Below are 24,075 nucleotides of genomic sequence, written 5' to 3'. Positions count from 1 at the left end.
GTTGAATGCTATGTGGGGAGGTGGGGTGGGGTAGAGGGGAAGAATTGTCTCTCAGCCTGCTGGCCATGCTTCTTTTTATGTGGCCCAGGCTGCAGGATGGCTTTCTGGGCTGCCAAGTGCATTTTACTGACTCTTGTCTAGTTTTCCATCTAGCCATGTATCCAGGTCCTTTCCTGCAGGGCTGTTCTCAATCCTTTCACTCCCCCACTCTGTACTGATATTGGGGGCTGTCCCAAATCAGGTGTGCACTTGGACTTGTTCCACTTAATGAGTTTTGTTGGTATCCACTTCTCAAGCCTATGAATGCATAGAGTAGAGCATATAATCCAAAAGACTAGAAGCCTGTGCTTCAAGCTGGATTGCAAGTAAAAACATTCATGTGAAGTCCCTGGTAAACACCATCTCTGGATTACTTTCAGTTCCCTTTTCAAATCTATTCATTCAAGTATATGAAAAATACCAGTCCAGATGAAGAACAGTATATTAGAGTTTATGCTCCATTCTGTTTTGTCCCTTCAACATATACATAATCCATTATTGTGGCTAGCAATCCACTTGGGTTTTATTGTTCAAGATGAACGGTGCTCAACTTCAGCAGATTTAGGCCTATCTAGCAAAAAGATGATCTTGCCTGGTCTCAGGACAAGCCTTCTCCGTAACCCTTAGAGAATGCATTTGGCTCATTGAAGGTGCATTGACCACACAACCCTGGGACATTCAGTTGCAAAAATCTCCTTGCATCTGTCCATATATTCAAGTTACCATTGTCCCCTTCCAGCCACCCGCCCCATCTTCCTCCTCTGCCAAGCACTATTTCATGACCTGTTTATTCTGAATGTAAATGTGTGCACTGTGTAACTGCTGTTTGTTTGTACTGCATTTGTCTGTTAAAATGTGGTGTTAAGTGAATATTGATTTCTGAGGTAGGTTAACAGTCTACAATCAATTGTGTGCAAGAGTTGCCTCACCAGTCAGCCTACATTGTCAAATAGCCAAAAACTCAAAACAGCTCCTCCATGCACACATATAGTGCCCATTGCTCATTCTGAGAGGCAACAGATGTGAACAATACTATACACATCCAAACATCATTACAATCCTGAACAGAGGCAGAATAGCTGAGTATTTCTTTTTATCCTGTGCTTTATCTGTTGCCAGGGAAGCACCACCTAGGTAATACACTGTGGTTCCCAGTCACTGTCAGATGCCTTACAACAGAACCTTACACCGTCGTGTGTATCAAAGTAATTATCCTTCTGCAGTGGTAATATTTCCATTTCCAATTCCAGACTTCTGTTTATTTCCTAGGCAAGTAGAGCAAAGAAAAAATGCATGCAGCAGCATCATCTCCTCTGTCACACAGAGAAGCAAGGTATTATTTACATGCAGTAGGAATGAATATGTCTTTTTAATAAACAGGAGTACTAATGCTGGTATTTCTCATTACCTGAAATATGGCTATTTGGAACAAGAGACAGCACTGTTTCCACATGTTTGCTACCATTAGTTAATAAAAACAGTCCGTGTAACCCTAATATAGTATCCACATTAGACCATCCTCCATATGGTGGGACTTAGAAATGTGTCAAGACTCTTGATGTAATGTAATAGCATCTGTCATCTCTGGAAGTTAATGGAGAGTGACGGGGAAGAAGAAAACGTTATTATTTCCACTATTCCACACAACAGAGAGAATATTTGTGAGAATAATGGAGTAGACTTCGAAGTGATCTGTACCAACACACTGGTACGCAATGATCTTCCACTCATCTGCGCTCTGATCTTTACTCTGTCCCAAATTTAGTGCTGTAAGACAGATTAATATGGAAAAAGGGATTAGCATTTTCTTGTTCATGTTTTATGACACTAAATCCCTACTAAGAAGGTTATTGATTGCAGTTGCAGTCTTTTGTCATATCCTGGATTGTACAGGAAAATGCTTGACACTTGGACAGATCATGCTCTAGAATGAAATTGAAGCAAAACATGCCAGTTTGTTGGTTTTCTTCCCCAAGTATCCTGTGTCCCTTTTTTCATGCACCTATATATGCACAGCTGCTTCTTAGCTTGTTCATCAAAAACTGCAAGTAAAATTCACTTCTAACTACACCTTCATTCACAGGTACTTACACTGTTGTGAGTACAAACCCATTTTCGCTCAGACTTCTTTAACACCTGATCTCCAAATATCATGCGTTTTCAACTATACAGCATATATGCATGCACAACTTAACTGCTACTGGAAATGTCATGCCAGTATCCCTATCAATTCAGTTCTGTTAGCACAGCACCACCAATGTTCCAAGACTGGCACATTTCCTAAAGCCATTCAGAACAGCTTACAAACCTTACTACAGGGCAATTAACAAACGCCCCTCAGCTTCTGTTCCCGGAAAGTTGAAAACAACATCCTGCGCGCACCTGTGGTCTCACAAAAGACAGTCCACAAAACACAAAAATAATCCAATAAAAATTCTCTATCTAGACAGTCTTAGCAATGAACGTTCAGCAAGCATATATGAGGAGGTAACCTTCTAATTACTGTAATGTAGATTATTTTTAAAGAGTAAAATAATGCGACGTCTGACTAATAAAATTTATCTTGCAACTCTACAAGTCTCCTGACTTCCTTTGCGTTTCATAGAAGCTATACTCCTTGTCTCCACTGCTGGAGGCATTATGGAAAAGAAATGTAAAGAACTGAGTTAGAATCTCTTATAAAGCAATCTTGACAACTTTTACAGGTATCATTCACTCTCAGGTACTTCAGATGCGGCTTCTAGAAGTCTAATAGAGCTTTAGATCTCTTAACATGATCTAATGTAGCATTTACAAAGGGCATTCATATAGTCCTCCAGCAGTGAGCTCAGCCAACTGTTAGATAAGTGGTTTCTTTTGACAAGTGGGAGAAGCAATTCACATTTCTTGCCCGAGGTCATAAGCAAGATGATGCCAGAGATAAACCTTGATTTTGCAAGTCCAAAATTAGTGTCCTTGCCTCATTCAGATCATTCTCACTGCCTCCAAGAAATGCCTATGATTTAGTAAGTCAAGTTTTCCATTTCGAGGGGGGAACAATATGTTATTGCAGATGACGAAAAGCTAAAGCACTGTTGGTTTTAAACAGTGATTCCTGGCTACAGCTCCCTGGCACACCTCTCAAAATCAGCTGACAATAAAAGGTAACTTTCAGTTGATAGGAAAGGGCTACGGGTTCAGCATCTATAAAGAACGGAAGTATCTTTTTCAAAACATCCTAAAAATAATGTCACTCTAAAGTTGCCAAAATGGTAGGCAACTTTACACAAGAATAAAGAGGAGAATTGCCAAAGTAATGTTTGAGGTGTCCGTGAACCAGATAAAGCTTTTGGGGACAACAATGGAGAAAGAGGAAGCCAATCAGCATGCTGAGCTCCACAGGATCGTTCAGCACTGCTATGGAATCACAACTCACAGCTATTCCACAGCTGCTTCCCCCACTGAAACAGATCCTGGTAAATACAATCAGAGGCTAATCACTTCTACCCCAGGGACTTTGTGGCTGAACCTTTTTTCATTTGAGGCAGGGTCGGTTGAGGCTGAGCTTGGTTAGTCTCTAATGGAAGCTCTTTGATAGGTGATTAGCTCTCCTCCAGGAAGTGACTTGGTGTTTGGGTTTCTTGCAAACCCCAGAGTTAGCAGAGGTCAGGGGATGCTGCACTTTCTCCAAGTGCCTCCATGAAAATAGCCCCACATACTTTCCATTTACAGCTGATCACCTCCATTATCCCCAGGCTAGGAGGAGATGATCAGCAATTGTTAAGTGCTTGAATCAGACTAATAGCTCACTGCTAATTCCCCCAGTAATGGGAATCTGAATTCCTGGTAAACAAACGGACTGCTTTTCACACACAGGGATGAATGCCAAAAGCCTAATATTAGAGCTCTGGAACTAAAGCTTTTAGAGCAATCCTGTCCACTCGAAGATGTTTAATGACATTATGTACTAAATAATTAGAAAATGAAGGCCCACTTGGAATCAGTGGCTTACTGTCTAATTAAGATGACAAAGGGGCTCTACCCTTTTTTAAACAAGTTTATACCAAAATGGTGCACCTGATAAATGGCTCTGATAACTATGTCTTTACCTTTGGGCAGAACAAGCAGACATTAAGCTAGCACAAAATAATTGTGTGATTTTGGGCTCATCTTTCTTCCCATTGGTCCCACCTGTTTTCCTGTAAGGCATGTGATTCTGCTGTTCTTCCCCGCCCCCCCCCCATCAGATGACAAAATTTATTAGGCAACACTCAGATCACTTATCTTGATGCAGAGAAAATCATCTTTGCCTTTGCTTTACTGTATGGCCAGAATCAGAGAGTTCACACCATGAGATGCTTGAAGAGCTATGAGGTATGGACTGGACCCTCTAGCAGCACTTTGCAAGAAAAATTGCTAGTGAGCCTGAGAACACAAGAGAAGATTATTTATATACAGAGATACTTGTTAAAACACTGAGAAATGTGCTACTGATAATATGGCTGAATCAAAATTGATTAGAAAATCACATGACATCCTTATCTCCAAATTGAAGAGCTAGAAGAGATTTGAAGGGTGGACAAATTAGTGGATAAGGAATTGGATGGATGCAACCAAAGAGCTGTGGGCAATGACTCTGTGTCCACACAGGCTGAGCAAAGTGCCACTTTTTTCACCTTTCACCTTTTTTTCCTCATCAGTCTAGCATTTAGATTACTTTATCTTCAATATACGTTTGCCCATTAGATACTGATATTATAGGTCACTGAGCTTCACCATAAGAAACTGAAATTTCTTTAACCATCCGCACACAGTTGCTTGTTCTCCAGCTTTCAAAACCCTCAGCTTCTTCCTTTTTTTCCCCCTCTCCCTAAAGAATCTTTTGATTAACTGAAGTCAATTTTGCTAAGTGCTAGTGGCTCTAAGAAGCTTGTTTTGTCAACGATCCTCAAGGCTCCATTATGTTTTCAGGGCTACAAAACAGGAATTGCTCAGTCTTTCTGTAGAAATGTGAGATTAGCAGCTAATTTTTCCAGCCACAAGCTCTTTGGACTTCACACCCATAATTCAAAATCAGAGTATATTATGATAGTTCTAGCAGAAATCAGCTAAAAGATTTCCCATCTTTTTTTCCCAATTTCAATCCATTCTCGTGCAAAAAAATTAATGCCCAAAGAATCCAGTTCCACAAACACACCACCCAACCAATTGCTATTCTACTCCCAACAGGGAGCAGTGGTGTCACAACAGAAGTTCTGTTGTGCACAGAACACTTCATTTTCCATGTTCTGCAAATACAAATCACAGTGTAAATGGAACTAATACAAAACTACAAATCACAGTGAAAATCTCAGTTTTATATACATTTTGAACACAGGAAGGCCCTGAAAGAAAGATTATGACTTGTCATGGAGCAATTTACTAAAATATTTGGAGTAATATCTGAGCTGTTTTATTCATCCTGTATAGGACATAATTCAACCCTCTACAAGGTTGAAATGCTAACACTAAGAGCTCAAGGTTGGCCTCTCTTCTCAAGCATCACTGAGTTACATCTTCCATCTGGTAAATAAGGCACAATAAAATGGTAATGAAATGGAAAAGATGATGATTGATTTACTGCACATTTTTCATTTGGTTTTGACTGATCTCAGCAGATGCCACCAGGAGTCCTGCTATTACTCATGATAGCATAGTATTGCTCAGGTATCCACCCTTAAATACAAGTCTGTATTTAATTCAGATATTCCAGCATGAAATTTTCAATTCAGATTCCAGTTGCCTACGTTGAGGTATTTCCAAGACTGAGTCTAATGCCCTGTTTTTTCTTCTTCAGATATCATAAGAGAGATGCTCCCACAGCAAGAAAAAGGAGCTTCCTGCAGCACCTGTCACTGGGTTTGCAGCTTCTACAAAGGTAAAAATGTAGAGAACCTTAACTTCACATATTTTTTTCTGAGACTCCCAACCTTCTCCTAAAGAAAAATGGGCAAATGGCACACATAATGAACCCAAATAGCTGCTCATGAGGAACTTCTGCAAACTACTGTCTTTAACTTATTAAAATGATGCAAAAAAAAAATGTATCTTATTTTTTTCATATGCTGACATCAAAATTTCCCAAACTGAGAACTGGTGGTTTGTAATTTTGGCAACACGGTTTCATAAGCAGATTGCTTATTTCAATCTAGCAATGTTTCTGGCTTGATTTAAGTCCCTTACATCTCAGTTGTTTCCTAACCTGAACCATACAAAATGACCCATTATCCTCAGGTCTTCATAGGCCATCTTTATCTCAATTCACACTTCTCTTGGCAGCCTCAAATCAGTCAAAGGAGCTAATAGTCCATGGGGAAGGAAGGTTTAGAAAAGCACCCAGTCAGTGAACCAGCTCTGGACAGGCTTCCGAGCAACACAAGCCCTGGAAAAACAGGCAGAAATGGAGACAGCAGAAAGATAAACTTGCTTTACAAGGTATTTAAAAGTAAAGTCAATCCTTTAGATGGTCTATTTTGCACAGACTGACCTAATCTGCACAAAATATAACAGAAGGACACATTTCATAACACAAACAAGTAGACAGCTTCAAGCAGGGGGCTCTTTTTCATCCTAATGCAGATGTCAGTTAATTAGAGTAGAAGGTTGTATCATTAGCAGCCAAATCAATATAAAAGGAATTAAGAGCTTGAATAGCAAGCTTTCCTGCTTTCCAGCACAGCACCCGGGGCTGTATTTAGCTAAAATTCAATACACATTAGCAGACAATCAGTGTAGTCTTGTATAAGGATGTCTTCTTGAAATATTTTAATTGGACTCTCTAGTGTTATCAGTGCTAAACAAGATGTCAGATTAATGTAGATGCCTTCCCAAATGGGACTGGCAGCCCACAGGCTGGAGAAGCACATTTACTTCTATTAAAACCTCACTGGTTTTCCAACATGTATTAATAGTATTATTTTCACAGCTACCTTAAGAGCGTCTGAAAAGCATCTTTACATACAGATGCTCCATCCTGTAAAACTCTGCAGCCTCCATACCAGCAACAGCAGATTCACCCCTTTTTGCCATTTCAGTGCCAGGTTCATTATTCAAGAGCCCATCAGTCATACCAGATAGACAGTTTTTATTCTGTGTTTAACACCTCTGCAGAGAATACAAATCTAAACTGAAATCAGCAAATGTAAAATGCTCAACTGAGGACTCCTGTAACTGGTATGAGATTTGACATGGCAACGTAATATGTTGCAGCATACACTTCTCATGACAAAAATTGAAATCACTTCCCACTCTGTAGAAACAGTGAATTAGTCCCCTAACCAGAAAGTTATTTTTACTGTGTTGAATTTTATCTTTAAAGGCAGAATACAGCAGCTACACTACAAATTTCCTGCATTGTAGAGTGGATGTTGCAAACCAAAGTCAAATCTTTCCTCTGAAATGCTTTATCTAACAAGATGAGAAACAAGTAGATCTACAGAAGGACACTACCCAGCTTAGTGAAAATTCTGAAGTTCATATCAATGCACTCTGTGTAGCTTTAAAATGTTGTATCACTTTAATTCTGTGTCTTGGAAAAAACATGAAGCCATTATTTCTCCCCAGTAATAAATAATCTAAGCAATCTAGTACTTTCTGTAATGGAAGAGCTATACACTGTATCTTCCATTACCTTCCAGTTTAATTAAATATTCCTTGAATAAATCTTGTGCTTACACTCTTGTGACATGCTACCAGTGCTGACTTCTCCATTTATAAACTGGCTGGATTCAGTCCAATCATCCCTGCTCATTCTACCTGTCACTCACTGAAAACTCCAGACTCTCAGACTCAGTCCTGCTCGAACCTTTCTTTGCTAGTTACTGAATTAATCCTATGAGCTAGGTACCAATATACCTCTTGTAGCTTGCTTCTTTGGAGTGACCAAGAGGTTGAAGGAGGACAGGAAACCAATATTTTTTGAAGTGAAACTACTAGAAGAAATTCAATTTACTAAGCAGCAACATAGCCACTTGATTTAGGTTCAGTTTTCAGTCAGCAGAAAGCATTGATTCAGTGAGCATGAAAAGCCTCCTCTTTGCCTTTGAACACAGAATCTTCCCACTCATCTCCCTTAACAGCGCAACAGCAGTGTGGGAAGATGATTTCAGACAAATATTGAGCAATTTTAAAACACAAGTATCCTTCAAATGGCTACACATTTCTAGCCCACTGAAACACCATGGTGATTTAAGCTAACCTGCTTTGCTTTTAGTGATAACATACAAGAGGAGAATGTATGTTCAGCTGTCTTCCTTCAGCAGATGAAGGGATATCTTTCAGAGAGGATGCTGCAGTAGTGTAAATCACTATTAACTTAATGATTTCAGTCATCTGACCAAATGACACTATGCAACCTTGGAAGAGATGGCCTCAAATGCAGTAAGTTATTCCAGATCATGTCAACACAGAATGAGGACAAGCAGTAAATCACGTGCCACTGGGAGCAAACCTACATAAAGTGGTACTTTTCTTTCCTGAACCAAGGCAGTTACCACGAACTGCTGTAATGTTGTATTTTGATACATGCTTATGGTTACTGGGATTCACCTAACTTTTCATGGTGATAAAAAAAGCCATTTACTTTTATCAAAAACATCTCTGCAAATTCCTTTACATTGCATCTCCATTACAGAGATGCAATCTAGTGGGCTTTGTGGGGATTTTATATTTGCTGCTCATAAAAGGGAGGAAAAAAAGACAATCCATACACATGTTTAAAATACTTTAACGACCTGGGAATCTAGACAAAATTCACAAAACTCTCTTGGAAATAGTTTAAAAGCATGAAATACAGAAAAGAAACACTTCAATGGCTAGAGGTGGCATAGAACATATCAGTGTCAGAGTTAAACTGAAAGTCCTTTTTACCTCACTTTCCACTGACCCGTGGAAAATTCATAGAAAACAAGCTGTTGCCAAAGTGACTGTTGGGTTTTTTGGACTTTCTAATCCATCATAATGCAGCTAACACTAGACAACTTAGATACACTAAATTCTGGTTCAGAACAGCAGAACAGCATCACTCTCAAATAAAGAAAATAAAGCTAATTATGTGCAGAACATACTTCAGAAATACTTAACATAATTTTCCTCAAGATGTCTAGTATGATACACTGATAGACCAAGGAAATAAATTTTGCATTTGTATCAGACCCAGTGATGACAGAAAACACTTCTGCATCAACTCATCAATATGGTAGAAGTCTACATGCACAGTACTTTATCTTCCATCCAAAGCAGTACACCTCAGTTAACAAGCTAGCAATTTCAATCTAATTAGCGCAGGTTTAAAAAAGCCTTGTAATCTAGCACTGCTGTTTACTTAGATACTCACAGTGTCCTCAGAAATTCTTCACTTAAGCAAGGCTTGCAAATCATTATGTTCCAAAAGAACTGGTGAAATTTCAGGACTCATCAACTATACCGAAAAGCTTATTAAAATTCATTTTATCACCACAACAGTAGAAAATAACCTGCTGAAAACAATTTAAAACTTCATTCTAACAACAGACCTATGAAGTAATAAGAAAATTACTTTCTTAATACATGCACCAACCTGTGCTGGGGGCCACCCAGCTAGGAAGCTGCCCTGCAGGAAAAGACCTTGATTGAAAGGAGCGTGCCCTTGCTGCAGATGGAGTGGTATGCATTAGGAACAGCATTACCAGCAGGTCGAGGGAGGTGATTCTGCCCCTCTACTCAGCACTGGTGAAGCCACACCTGGAAGGCTGTGTCCAGTTTTGGTCGCCCCAGTTACAGGAGAGACACAGAGCTACTGCAAAGTGGCACAAAGGGCCACAAAGATGATGAACCAGAAATATTTCACAAATGAAGAAGTAGTCCAAAAAGCCTTCTAAAGTACCATGTTTTATACAAGTTCCTTCCTATCATACATAATATTTTTTCCCGTAGGAGTAAAGAACAATACACAACCCAAGAGTTCTGTTTCATAAACTCTTCAGTTATCCTTCATTTACTCACCTGCTGAACTTCTGCTTACTCTGGCTATTAAAAACCCCCTCAAACAAACAAAACCAAAAGCAACCAGCCAAAGAAACAAAACCAAAACCAAATCCAAACCAAACCTAGGTGACTCTCTTCACTTTATCATCTTGCTCAGACATTAGTTAGGATTTCTGCTCTCGAGCAGTGATGATGCTGCTCATCAGCTCTCATAAGGTGTCCATAGGTGCCAAGACAAGCTATTTTCCAAGGTAAATTCTACAAGGGTATCCAGAGTACCAACGACTTCAGTGTATTTATGAAGATGTTAGCCACACCCTTTTGACAACTATCCACCTCTGTTTTGCTTTTGTTCTCCAGTACATACAGCTCCACGTTACACTATGCCTTCATTTGCCTCACAGGAACTGTTATGCAGAAAACAGTCAGAACACTATTTTCTGGAGATTCACTGGTTTAATAGCAGGTATTTAAATAACTGCTTTTTATTGATGCAGTATACGGGAAATATTAAACATTAAGGTTCAAAAGAACATTAAAGAAACATTTGAAAATATCAAGCTGATGATGACATCCTTCCTGATGCGAAATGGAAATGCTACCAAGAATTCTGATTTTGTGTTTCACTGAGCAACCATAAGTCCCCTCTTACAATCAGGAGGAGCTGTGGGTACAGGTATTTAGTTATTTTGCAAGGTCAAAACTGTATAAAATGGTGCTGCCTTAAAATATAGTAATGGATTACTGTTCACCATAAAACATCCTCCTCTTTTCTTAAATGGAGAGTAAGTATAATGAAAAGGGGGGAAAAGAGTGCCTGGACAGACCAAATATAAACAAGGATTTGCAGAAAGAACTTAAGTTTTCTGACATTATGACATTAGAAATATGTTCTGACTTTCTCAGTAACAAAGCTCACACATAAAGAAACTACCAGCAGCTTTTTTTTTTTTTTTTTTTTTTTTTTTTTTTTTTTTTTTTTTTTACTAGCAGCAATGTTTACTTCCCTCCTAGAGGAAAGGTAGGAGAAAAAATAATCATTGTATATCAATAACTTTTACTTATTCCAGCATAAGCTTCCACCAATAACTGAAGGGGCAGTTCTGCCTTCCCAAATTCACTTGGCTCACTCTTGACTTCAGTGGCCCCAAGAAAAAACAGCAATGGATTTGAAACCAAAATAGTTTTTCATTACTGTCTAGGTAAGCATTCATTAGCACTGAAGGGATGATGACAGGACTAACCTTCTCAGCATACACCACACACTTATGTTAGACAGCAGTGCCAGTGGAGACACAGGCTGCAGGACCTTAGCACTGCCCAGGCTGCTCAGCAACTGCAGATTCCAGCTGCATACAGTGGCAAAATGTACTACTCCTTGTAGTCTCCAAAATCCCTTCTCCTCCATGACTTCAAGGATGCACAGCAGCACACTAAATACAACTCAATCAAACAAATTCCTAATTCCTAATGTTCAGCCTAACCATAATTTTGACAACTGGTTAAACAAACTTCTTGGTCTCCTAAAAAGGAAGCAAGTCCATGCTCCATTAAATAAGGAACTGCAGTTTAGCAACAATATGAAGGTTCTTGAGTAACAGCATATTAAGTATCTGCATGATTCTTAACAATCTCACTGGGATATCCAGAGGATTTAGTGGGCATTATGCTAAGCAAGTGGTCCATGCTGATTTTCTCAGAGCATATGGGCTAGGTATGCATCCCTAACTGCTACTACTTCCAAGCTCATCAAAAGCTGCAATTAAATCAAATCTCTCAAAACTAGAAAATATATGGCATGAGTCAATGAATTTTTCAGACATAGGGAAGTGATTCAGGCACAATAAACACTTTTGCTGCATCAGTCCATGGCCCTCAGAGGCATTTTATGTCACTTCATCTCAATTAACCTCCCAAGAAAACAACTGATATCTGAACAAGAGAGGGAGGGGGAAAACAACATTACTGACTACACAATAGCCTACCCTGATGTCATAACGCTGTATTAATTGAGTCATAGGCAGATTTCCTGGAATTCAGGTCTCCTACCTTTTGAAACTATCCCCAGCTGGCAAATTTATTCTTTCGTCTCAATTTAAACCAAGTATAAATGGTTTCCCTCCTACTTTAGAGCCACATGGTTTCCAAATTTTAACATTAATGATGTCCTAGCAGACTACAAAAAGCAAAAGTGGGAGTTGCATTAACTATGCTAAATGGAGAATACAACCAATAGTAGAAAAGTTCTTATCACAGCAGACTTCTCAGTGTAAAATTATACAAGAAACTGTAATCATAGCCAATCTTTAAAAAAGTTAAAAAGCACAATTTTACCACATCATAATAAAGAAGTTCAATTCTCTATCTGTCAACAGATGAAACTAACTATTGGCAAGACACTTCGCTTGGTAAAGACCACTTACATATGATTTCATCGACCATTTGAAGATCTCAACTCTGAAAAAAAATTCCTTTTAAAGCAGCTACACAACCCATTGGTATGATGGACACAATTCCAACCTTTCCACCACTGACCATCCTTGTTTTTGTCAACATGTTTCTCTGAGGGACTGGAGACAATCTCATCCAGGCAGCTACGCAGTAACATGGGGCACAAGTTCTCCTCTTCCTAGAGCATCCAGTTAGTACTGCTCAGTTAATCTGTATTTCCTCAAGATACTATCTGTTTTCCTGCACAGAGGATTTAATTAGTCTATTGGCTCCAAAAGCCAGCTTCGGGTGTCACTTCAGACTCATCTATTATAGAATGGAATGACAGGAAGAATTACGAGTTCTCATCATGAAGCAAGTCTTAAGCAACTGAATTATTGAACTCAGCCGGGACCAACTTTCCTTTCACCCTCTTCTTGCTGCTTCGAGAGCGCAAAGCGCCACCTCCTGCTGAGCAGCTGGAGCCGCAAACACTGATTCCGGCAGCTGCTGTACTGTTCCAGAGGCTCAAATCCGTCTGATTAGGTGCCAACAATTAAATAAGTTTTCTCAGTGAACAGCTCAGTATTTCACAGCTGCCAAAAACGCTGTTCTTCGAGAGAAGTAGTAATAAGAACAGCTGGATCACAGCTGCCCAGGGCTCACACACCAGGGACGTGACACAAAGGGTATTTTGCCTGGATTTCAGCAAGAAGACAAGTAGCACTTTGTGCATTTTTGCAGCAGGTACCATATTTCGTATTGAAATCTCACTTCAAATGTATCGTCACAGTTTCCATCGGGAAAACAGCACATGATACCCGGTGGGCCCAAAACTGAAGATAAACAGACCTTGATAAAATTAATTCACAGACCTCGATAAAATTACTTCACAGACCTCACGCACACATACGAATTTCTTTAAATATCACTCTTTGTATTCATATAAAAACCAAATGTCCTTAAATTAAAACTAGCAGAGAATCACAGAATCATAGGTTGAATAAGAGTTCTAAGATCATTGAGTCCAATGAAGGGACCAATGTAATTATCCAACAAATATCAAATACAACGTTTAGGAGCATAGAACACTAACAGCTGATCCCTACATATGGAGAACATAAAAGAGATGGAAAGTACAACAAATATCTATCATCAGAAAAAAATTCTGAGATTCTTTCCCCATGCATTTTTAGCTGGGACAAAGAGAGAAAGAATGAGGTATAAGTCAGGCATTGTATTGACTAGATGCATCTGTCTAGTAACAATAACAAAGAAGTTTTTGTTTACATTTTGTATATATGGGCTGACATAGTAATACAAGTAACTTCTGTCAAAGCTACAGCTGAACTTGCAACACATTTGGCTAAAATGAGGAGAGGGAAAACACTTCTTAATGCTAAAATTATACTTCAAATAATGGTCTAATTTTCTTTGTCTATTTGAAAGAACATGGAAGACTATAAATAACCCATCATTTCCCACTTAAAACAAACTGGGCATTGCCTATCTCTATAAACCTTTGTAGAACAACCTTAATTTCAGCAGGTGGCTCCAGATGAAATGGTTCCAGATAAACACAACCTTGAAATTTTCATAGCAGTCATCAATAAAGTGAAGGCCAGTGGTAGCCTCAGACTCTACTCTGGAGTCAGTGTAAGAATTAATGACATTCACAGCTCATCAAAAAAACTAAAAATCTTTTCTTATGTTAATAACAAATCGAGTACAATAACACTATGCTCAGCAGCGACACTCCTTTCATCTCCAGTGAACTTGCTGCCAGTTCAAACACTGGGTCCTCTTGTTCAAGTAGTTTCTGAAATAAAAGTGATTATGAAGGACACTCTCATGCTACAGAACATTTATTGCCCTTACCATCAGAAGAAAAACATCAAAAAGTGTAACTTGCAAATGACATGCGAAATGAATTTTTACACAATTTTTTCTTCACTTCTGTTTTAAAAGTGGTAATTAAAATTGACATTCTGACCCTAGGATAAGCATACAGGTATATTGTTACTTTTCCAGAAAAGCTTAAAAAGTTGTGGAGCACAACCATCCCAAAGCAAGTAATTCCATTTCTGTACTGTTAGAAACAAACACCGATTGATTTTACTTCATGTTTTTAAATTATGGCTATTAGCACGGGAAGTAGCAGTATGTGAGTAAAAATCTGAAATGATTCCAAATGAGAAGGTGTTATCAATACACACGTAAGTTAAAATACCTCAAGAAACAATCAACTGATCTTGAAGACTAGAACCTGAGGGCAGAGTGGCACATAAAGAGTATCTTTCCTGTCAACTAGGAATTAAACAGGAAATTAGGAGCCTGGTGTTTCTTGGTGTCGTAGCGACCCGACCCCTCACCGCCAGAGGCGCCGAGTCCCGCCGCGAGAGCAGGGCCTTGAGCCCCGCCACAAGCGACCAATCAGACTGCATGGCTCCGGCGCACCCCCGCCAGAACCGGCCAATCAGACGGCAGGGCTCCGGGACGCGCCTGCGATTGGTCGCGAGACCTCTCGCACTCGCCCAAGGAGACGACTCCCTATAGGGGCGGGGAAGCGCCGTGCACGGGGCTATGATTGGCCGGACCGGCTGGCGGGTGCGCAGTGTACGGGGCTGTGATTGGGCAGACCGGCGGGTGGGGTTGTGATTGGTCGGGCCGGCGGGCGGGCGCGCAGTGTACGGGGCTGTGATTGGCTGGGCTGGCGCGATGGCGGCGGCTGCAATGGTGGCGGCGACGGGCGGCGGTGACTTCTCGGATCTGCGGGAGATCAAGAAGCAGCTGCTAAGCGTGGCAGAGCGGAGCCGAGAGCGCGGGCTGCAGCACAGCGGGAAGTGGTGAGCGGAGCCGGGCTCAGCTGATCGGGCCCCAGCTCGTAGGACCCCGGGTTCACATGTTCTTTGCCGAGAGGGAGGACGGGACGGAGCTGGGTTTGTTTAGTCTCGAGAAGAGGAGGCTCGCGGGTACCTCATAATTTTCCACAACTCCCTGAAATGAGGTTGCAGTGATGTGGGACCGGGCCCTTCTACCGTGCCTGCAGGGAGTGAACCAGAGGAAATGGCCTTGAGATAGGGGAGATTCAGTAAGATAATGGAAATTTTTTTTCGTTGTTCAGGTGATTAGGCACTGGAATAGGTTTCCCAGGGAGGTGGTGGAGTCACAGTCCCTGGAGATGCTTAAGAGGTGTCTGCATCTGACGCTAAGTGATGTGGTTTAGGGATGACACTGGTAGTGCTGGGCTGGCAGTTGGACCTGATCTTACAGGTCTCCTCCAACCTTGATGATCCAATGATTCTAATGCTCTCTTTTCCTCCCAGGGCTGCTGAGCTTGCATTCGCCCTGGAGCCACTGCCACTGAGTGAGCTGCCGCCTCCCCCCGTGCTCACCGAGGTACAGGCCCAGGCTATGCTTGGGGGAAAGTGGCTGTGAGCTCTAGGAAAAGGTGCTGCAGCTCTTGGGGGTGGGCTGTTTAATCTTAACTATGGAAGAAAATACGTGATTGCAATCTCCCAAATCCCACGGGTGGGAGTCTGTGCTGAGCTCCAATCCTGCCATAATGCTGGGTACATCCTTTCCATTGTGTGTTCAGTGGGGCGACAGAGCTGAATGTGCTTTCCCAGATAAAAGCATTTTCTGTTGCTGTGCCCTAAATGAGGCACTCTCTAAGTCAAATTTGAAATCACATGCATACTGCTTTATTTTTATTACTCTTTACTAAGGTTAAAGTTTTTTTTAATACAAATTATGTTTTGCCATTAAACTTGTGCTCGTTAGGACACAAGAGAAACAGGCTGTGTCTCCATCCTCACCTATGTAGAAATACAGTAGAACTCACAGGTATGTGCCTGTGCTTGTGTATTATGGAAGTGTAGCATGTCATAAATTTCAAGGTATAATAGTCAAGGAAGTATTCTCTTGTATGTTAGCAGATTAATATTCTTCTATATGGAATTCCTGAGCAGGTTTCTTGTTTATGGTCCTTCATACTAATTGAATAGCTAAGCCTGCCACAGTTTGTTTCTGGAACCTCACAGTTTATTTTAAATGTTCCTAAATAGTCTGCACTTGTCATTTGAGAACTCTAGAATCAGATCATGTGAGAGAATGAAGGAACTTTTCTGATAGTACTCAAACCATCTATAAAAATGGATAAACTACATTTTTATGTTGAGAAGCAATTTCATTGCTGTGTTTGTGACCATGATTTTCCTAAAGTATGTCAGAGATTTTCAGGTCTTAAAACTCTTGTGTGTCCCTGCAGGAGGATGCTCGTGATCTGGATGCCTACACGTTGGCCAAGTCTTACTTCGATCTCAAGGAATATGACAGGGCTGCCTACTTTTTACAGGGCTGCAAGAGCCAGAAAGCTTACTTCTTGTACATGTACTCCAGATACCTGGTAAGGCAGAAAAAAAGGTTGTCTTCTAGCACTGAACTACTCTGCTTCCTACTCCTCCCTGGCATATCTTTTGGTGTTTTTTTGTTTTTTTTTTTTCTTATTCTGATCCTAATGACCACCTTGAAGTCCAAGTTCTGTATTGGGGTAAAGAAAGATAGGGCTGTTTTTTCAGAACTATGCTGTCTGTGAAAACTTAGTTTACACACTGCTGCAAGTGCTGCAGCAAACACAGGAAATACACTATTGTAATGTAATCTTGGATTTCCTTTCTTTTCCACAGTCAGGGGAAAAGAAGAAGGATGATGAGACAGTTGATAGTTTGGGTAAGTCTCTGGTGTCAAGAAACACATGACGAGATAATGAAGCTTTCACTGTTGAATCTTCATGTAACTCATCTTGGTCTGTGGCTTTCCCTTCAATTTTTTGGATAATAATGTGCTGTAACATGATTTCTTTGTTTCGCTTTTGATTCATTTGCTTAATTAGAGGTTACAGATTTTCATCTGTTAGGTCTTCTTTTAAACTGGGTGACCAGACTAAGTGATTTTCTTTAAAATGGGGAAAATAAACACAGGCTGGGAGGCCTCCATGTCATGTCAGTGATAATTCTGAATGTACCCTAGACTTTGCATTGCTGTGGTGTGACTCCTGATTGAAAGCTAGCTGTGTGACTTTCTCCTCATGTAGGACCTCTGGAAAAAGGACAGGTGAAAAATGAAGCTCTACGAGAACTGAGAGTTGAGCTCAGCAAGAAACACAAGGCCCAGGAACTGGATGGATTTGGCCTTTATCTGTAAGTGTCTCCATATATTTCTTATATATTTGGGTGGATATGCAGAATTTCATGACTCTTGTCAACCTGAATCCTTTTTTTACAGATATGGTGTTGTGCTGCGGAAACTGGACTTGGTGAAAGAAGCAATAGATGTATTTGTTGAAGCTGCTCATGCCTTGCCTTTGCACTGGGGAGCCTGGCTGGAACTTTGCAACTTGATTACAGATAAAGAGATGGTAAAATTTTGGAGATAGCAAGATGTTGTAACAAATCTCAAGAGTTTAGCCTGATTCAGTGACCAGTGTTTCTGTGGCCACAAGATTGATGCCCACTGCTTTATTGTGAGACATTTAATGTGAGACATTGTCAGGCAAGGCAATCCATGACTGTAAATTCTATTGCTAAATCCTCTTTATCTTCAATTACTTGCCATGCTGTAGCTTGAGAATCTTTATACAGGCAGGGCTAATTTCTTATCATTCACCCACAAAGTGGTTTCAGAAATTTCTAATCCATGTATTTTGGAAGTAGTTATCACCAGGGTTATCACCTTGTCACATGAAAGAGATCCTCATAAGAGACTTGTCTTTTTTATTTTTTCTTAATCTGGTTCTAATCCCTCAGTTATTGAGCACTTTTGAAACGATATATGGAATCATTTCTTTCAAAACTGAAATGATAATGTACAAAGACATATAGGAGGTGAATTGTATCAAAGAAACAAACTTCAGATATAAAACCAAAATAGATTATTTTTCTTTCTGCGTGGAATTTGAGTCCACTCTTGGAATTCTTCAGTAAATTCTGGCTGATGAAGTATTAAAAAAAAAGTTTAAAAAAGTGATGCAGAAGGGAGTATTACCAATATGTGAAAACAGGGAAGTGCGTTTTTTATTATATAATTTTCAGTCTGCTCGCTTAGTTCATAGAAATTAGTTCAAACATAGGAAGAAAGTGCAGTCTTTCAAAGGACTTCTGAATCTAATGGCTGAAGCAAGAGCCAGATGATGTCATATTTGAAGACAGTTTCTTCCCCAGTTTACCAAATGGGTTTAAGAAAGCGACTGCGGGAAGGCCTTCTCCCTCAGGACCGTCTACTAAGTCATGGGAAGGAAGATAATGGATTCTTTGCCATATGTAGCTTGTAGAATACTTCTGATTGTCATCTCTTCCTCCTCTTCTTTGATCCTTGCTAGTTGAAGTTCCTGTCCTTGCCAGATACATGGATGAAAGAGTTCTTTCTTGCACACATTTATACAGAGTTGCAGCTGATAGAGGAAGCTCTGCAGAAGTATCAGAGTCTCATTGATGCAGGATTTTCCAAAAGCACTTATATCATCTCTCAGATTGCAGTTGCTTACCACAATATAAGAGGTCAGTGATACTAAGTAGGAATGACCCTTTTAATGCAAACTTGGTATTTGTAGTTTTTGGTGTCTCATATGCTGTTCTTTCTTCAGATATTGACAAAGCTTTATCCATCTTTAATGAGCTGAGGAAACAAGATCCTTACAGGATAGAAAACATGGACACTTTCTCCAACTTGCTCTACGTAAGGGTAAGCAGTCTTCCTGTGGCCTGTCCATAGTGATAGTGTTTGTTGGAGGTACATTAAGCACCAGCAAAGCAGCTGGTGCTTTCTGACCTCTCTGAATACAGGCTTTCCACTTCCCAACTCCATGGAAGAGATGCACTACATGCATTGCCAGTTGCTTAGATTTTCTTTCAAAACATAACGTGCCCTCTGTCTCATCACTTTAATTTTTTGTTCCACTAGAGCATGAAGCCTGAGTTGAGCTACCTGGCTCATAATCTCTGTGAGATAGACAAGTATCGTGTTGAGACCTGCTGTGTAATTGGTGAGAGCCAGTTCTTTTACATGTTATTTTTACATCTTGTTTTGCTGTCTGTAGGCAGTGTGAGGGAATCTTGGAAACACTTGTGGAAGTGATCAGCCAGCAAGGCAATCAAAATCACCACTTAGTGAATGTGGACTCAGGCAGCCTGAAAAGCAGACTAAATGACGGAGTACCCTTTTCACTCATTTCTCTCCGAAAGCTGCTGTAATATTGCTAGGGCAGAAAGGAGACCTGTGTGCCTGAAAATCCAGTTATAGTTTTCAAACTCCAATGGAAATACTTGTGTGTCAGGAGCAGGAAATTAATTTGTTAGATGATGATATTGAAGGGGGATGGAGTCATAAATTGATTGGTACAACTGGAAAAGGATTGACCAGAACACTGGTGAACAGAGTGCAATTATGTCTTTTGAGATTTGAATCAGTTCTGTCTTTATTAGGACTCCTTACAGTTTGTTAGGAGGTAGTAGATAATACACATTACGTCCTTTTTTCTACTTCTCTATTGGTGTTGGCTTTTTTTGTTAGTTGTGGGTTTTTAAAATTTACTTAAATATTATGACTTTTACTTTAGGAAATTATTATAGCTTGCGTTCCCAGCATGAAAAAGCAGCGCTCTATTTCCAGAGGGCCTTGAAACTGAATCCACGTTATCTAGGAGCCTGGACACTTATGGGACATGAGTATATGGAAATGAAGAACACATCTGCAGCTATCCAGGCTTATAGGTACCATATGCCCATGTACTGTACCAAATGATGTTTGCTTCTGAAATAGTATCTTCTGGTTTTTCTTAGTATTTTGCTGGACTTGGGTTTTGATCCTGACTTTCTGTCTAGTTCATCTCCTTTTCTTTGACAGGCATGCAATAGAGGTGAACAAAAGGGACTACAGAGCATGGTATGGCTTGGGGCAAACCTATGAAATCCTCAAAATGCCATTTTACTGTCTCTACTACTACCGACGGGCCCACCAGCTCAGGTAGAGTTGAAAATGGAGCTGTGTTTATTGGTCTTCATTCTGACATGGTTGATACTGGCTAAGGAATTTACATACAAGAAGTAAGTTGGAGAAGGAAAAAAAAATCATCAGTGCTTTGTGATGTATGCAGTCTTGCTGTTCCAAATCCTTTTAGTTGTGTTAACTGTTAATGAAAGTTTTGTCAGTTAAATGTTGAGGCTGACTGGTCAGGAGTATGAGTGCTGCTTTATGCAAAAGGATGACAGACTGCCAGGTGTAGATATTTTTTCCCCTTGACCACCCCCTCCCCCATCTTCCCCTTACCCTGAGATCAGCTGGCAGTCCATTGAACTATCTGAAGAATTGCTCTTTTACAGACCAAATGATTCTCGTATGCTGGTTGCTCTAGGAGAATGCTATGAGAAACTCAATCAGTTGGTGGAAGCTAAGAAGGTGAGAACTGATGTGTAAGACTTTAGGGTGTCTCCCAGAACACTGGGTGAAATTGCCGCAAAATTATGTAGCTAGTGCTACCTAAACTTGTTGGCAGTTACAGTTGGGGGAGTACTGCTGCAGTATAACTAGAGCAGCTGATAAATAAGGGGTTGTCTGCAACCCCTTTTGCTAACAAACCCTGTAGTTTTTTGTTTCTGACTTGCATGCTGGAGTCATGAGCTGGAGTAATTTTTGTAGCATGCTTGACTGACTTTCCTTCCTTGACAGTGCTATTGGAGAGCTTATGCTGTGGGAGATGTGGAGAAAATGGCACTTGTGAAACTTGCCAAGTGAGTATATGCCCTCACTGAACTGTCAGGGTTGTGTTAAATGCAAGTCACACTTTGATACCTAATGATAAAATGCAGAACTTTAACAAGTGGAATTGCTGTTAGGCACTATTACTTTTGAAGCTGTGTAAGAGTTGGTATCTTTAGGGCTGTAGTGACTGCAAATTTTGGTGTCCAGCTTTATCTTTGTTTCCATCAGGATAACTAGAGAGAATGATAGCACAATGTGGGTTGCAAAGGATTTCTAAATCCTGAGGTCATTTGAGCTGGCAATGCTAGCAATTGTATTTGTCGTATTGCAACTTAAAAGAAGCCCATGATGGTAGATGATGTACAAAATTGTAGTTTGATTTTATTCTTGCTCTATAGTATATGGCTGTGACATTGGAAAAGGTTTAATGTAAATACTGTGACATCAGCACTAATTTTTTTGGTGGGGATAAAGTAATATAAAGTGGGAAGAGTGAAGGGAAAAAAAGGGCAAGTGGAAAGTGAAACTGCTGTACAAATTTGGGCTGTAGCAGGGGAAGGAGGAGCACTGGAGGAAATAGCGAGTAAGTAGAATGACAAAGGTCTGTTAAAAGGTTTAAAATGCAACAGAATAAACAAAGGTCCCTGCTTTGGTTGTCACTGCTTATAGCTGTCTAGTCACTATCTGACTGCCTCCCTGTCTGTCAGCATGACTGGAAGCTGGATCATCTCTTTCCATGAGGAGCAGTACATACTGCATATCCTGCAAATTCTGAAGGAAAGGACCTGGCTTTAGTCCAGGTCAGGGTGAGCAGGTACTTTCTTATAGACCAAGAAGGTCTTCAACAGTGCAGTCTTATTCCAGTGACCCACTTTTCTCCTTTTCTAGGTTGCATGAACAGCTGAATGAATCTGAACAGGCAGCTCAATGCTACATCAAATACATCCAGGATATCTATTCCTGTGGGGTAAGATGATATCTTGGGAATAAAAGGAGAAGTAAACATAGTGTAGAACTACTTTGGAAGGTACTTACAGATGATGTTTTTTACCACACTTACTGTAGGAGGTAGTGGAGCACTTGGAGGTCAGCACTGCATTTCGTTACCTGGCCCAGTACTACTTCAAATGTAAGCTTTGGGATGAAGCCTCAGCATGTGCTCAGAAATGCTGTGCCTTCAATGACGTGAGTAGCTGCACAGTCTTTGGTGCTTCTTCTTTAAGGAATCTATGACCTTGATCTTGGCTCCCCTCAGAGCAGAAGGAATCTTATGAAGGAATGAGGGCTGTCTGCCATACAGGTCACATCTTGAATGGCGGTTGTCATGCATACCTGATCAAGTCATGCTGAGTATAGTTGATAAAATTCATGGGGTGTTGTGTAGAAAGTGAAATTTAATCATATCTCATTGGTATTCACTAAGTAAAAGAATTTGAAGCTTCACATTGCAATCTTAAGGCTGCTAAAAATCTCGGTGGAGAGGAGGTAGTTAAATGGTCACAAACACCCACACACTGTGTAGCAGTGGTACTTCTAAAAGTTTTTTTTTTTCTCATCTTCTGCGTGTAGACAATGCAGAAGATATAATAGTATTTGAGTTTTGTGTGCAACTCCATACTCTGCAATGTTATGTATCTGTAAGTGGGCAGTTCGGGATTTTTAATTTCAGCCTAGTGGTAGACACTAATCATGAATGTAGGGTGTTTGGCTTATCCTTGACAAAGCTGCCTGGAGCTCTCTATGATCTGAATTCACCTTATTCTAAGTTTTCCCAATCTACTTTTTGCTGGAATATGTAGAGAGCTTCAGTGGTTGATGGTTCTGTTCTCTGAAATACTCAAGAAACACACCAATCAAAAGTAAAAGGAGGAAAGACTAAAACCAAAAAAAGTGACTTACCTTAACATTTCTAAGGAGCACAAGAAAAAAGAACTGAGAATGGCTTTTATAGCTTGTACCCTTACAGAATGACAAATCACTCTAAGTTACACTGCTTACCTACTGAATTTGACCCAGAAACCATCCATTCATTGGTGCATTGTTCTGTTTTCTACAAATTAATTTCAGACTAGAGAAGAAGGAAAGGCCCTGCTGCGCCAGATCTTACAGCTTCGCAACCAAGGAGAAACGTCATCCACAGATGTTGCTGCTCCCTTTTTCCTTCCTGCATCCTTGTCAGCCAGCAACACTCCCACACGTCGTGTCTCCCCTCTCAATCTGTCTTCTGTAACACCATGAACAATTCTGATACTTCTAACTTGTGCATTGGATGTGACATTGCAGATGGGACATGCAACCACTTACTTCTTTCTAGGGAAATTCCTCCTTTTGTTGTTGCCCTCACATGAAGGGTAGGAGTTAGCAGAGTCCACAGCTGAAGAAAGATGGGCCTCAACAGGCAAAGGGCAGCCTGATGTGAAAGTGCCTGTGCTGCAATGTGAGAACCTGCTCTACTTGCCCAAGTCATTCCAGTCAGAGGGCAAACATGTCCCATTACACAGGACTACTCCTAAGTGAGGCATTGGGAAGAGCTTGTATGCTTGAGTTAAAATACATTTAAAGTTTGATTCTGCCAAGTTACCTCTGGTCTTTACTGCACTTCTTTGCATGACCTCTTACTGCTGTCCTCATCAGAGACTCTTGCCTACCTGTCTACTTAATGACTTTTGCTTGTCTTGAACTACAGGGGACACATTTCATTAAAGCATTAGAATAGGCATTTAGAGATAGGTCCCATGGGTATGTTAAAGGATTGGCAAATACCAGAGGAATCCCAAGTAGCTAAAGGTGACAGCTGTCTGAGTTCTCACTGTCGATCTGATAGTTTTGGCTTTCAGTAGAAAAGCAGTTGGAATAGCACAATTAAAA

At 40.4% G+C, this 24,075-nt stretch overlaps 1 protein-coding gene across 1 annotated transcript; it reads left to right on the top strand.

The window, feature by feature from the left end:
• The first annotated feature begins 15,159 nt into the window (after positions 1–15,159).
• Positions 15,160–23,787, top strand: CDC23 (cell division cycle 23). Its single transcript, XM_066329467.1, has 16 exons — positions 15,160–15,296; positions 15,777–15,849; positions 16,721–16,858; positions 17,139–17,181; positions 17,546–17,651; positions 17,737–17,869; positions 18,830–19,007; positions 19,094–19,191; positions 19,411–19,492; positions 20,066–20,219; positions 20,353–20,472; positions 20,829–20,904; positions 21,175–21,236; positions 22,096–22,174; positions 22,273–22,392; positions 23,275–23,787. Exons 1-16 carry the CDS (start codon positions 15,169–15,171, stop codon positions 23,443–23,445), a joined length of 1,761 nt encoding a protein of 586 aa, XP_066185564.1. The 5' UTR covers positions 15,160–15,168; the 3' UTR covers positions 23,446–23,787.
• The last annotated feature ends 288 nt before the right edge of the window (positions 23,788–24,075 follow it).

The sequence above is a fragment of the Sylvia atricapilla genome, chromosome 14, assembly GCF_009819655.1.
Source record: "Sylvia atricapilla isolate bSylAtr1 chromosome 14, bSylAtr1.pri, whole genome shotgun sequence".
NCBI classification, from domain to species: Eukaryota; Metazoa; Chordata; class Aves; order Passeriformes; family Sylviidae; genus Sylvia; species Sylvia atricapilla.
Note: the sequence above shows the minus strand (reverse complement) of the source record. Positions and strands in the feature narration are given on the sequence as shown.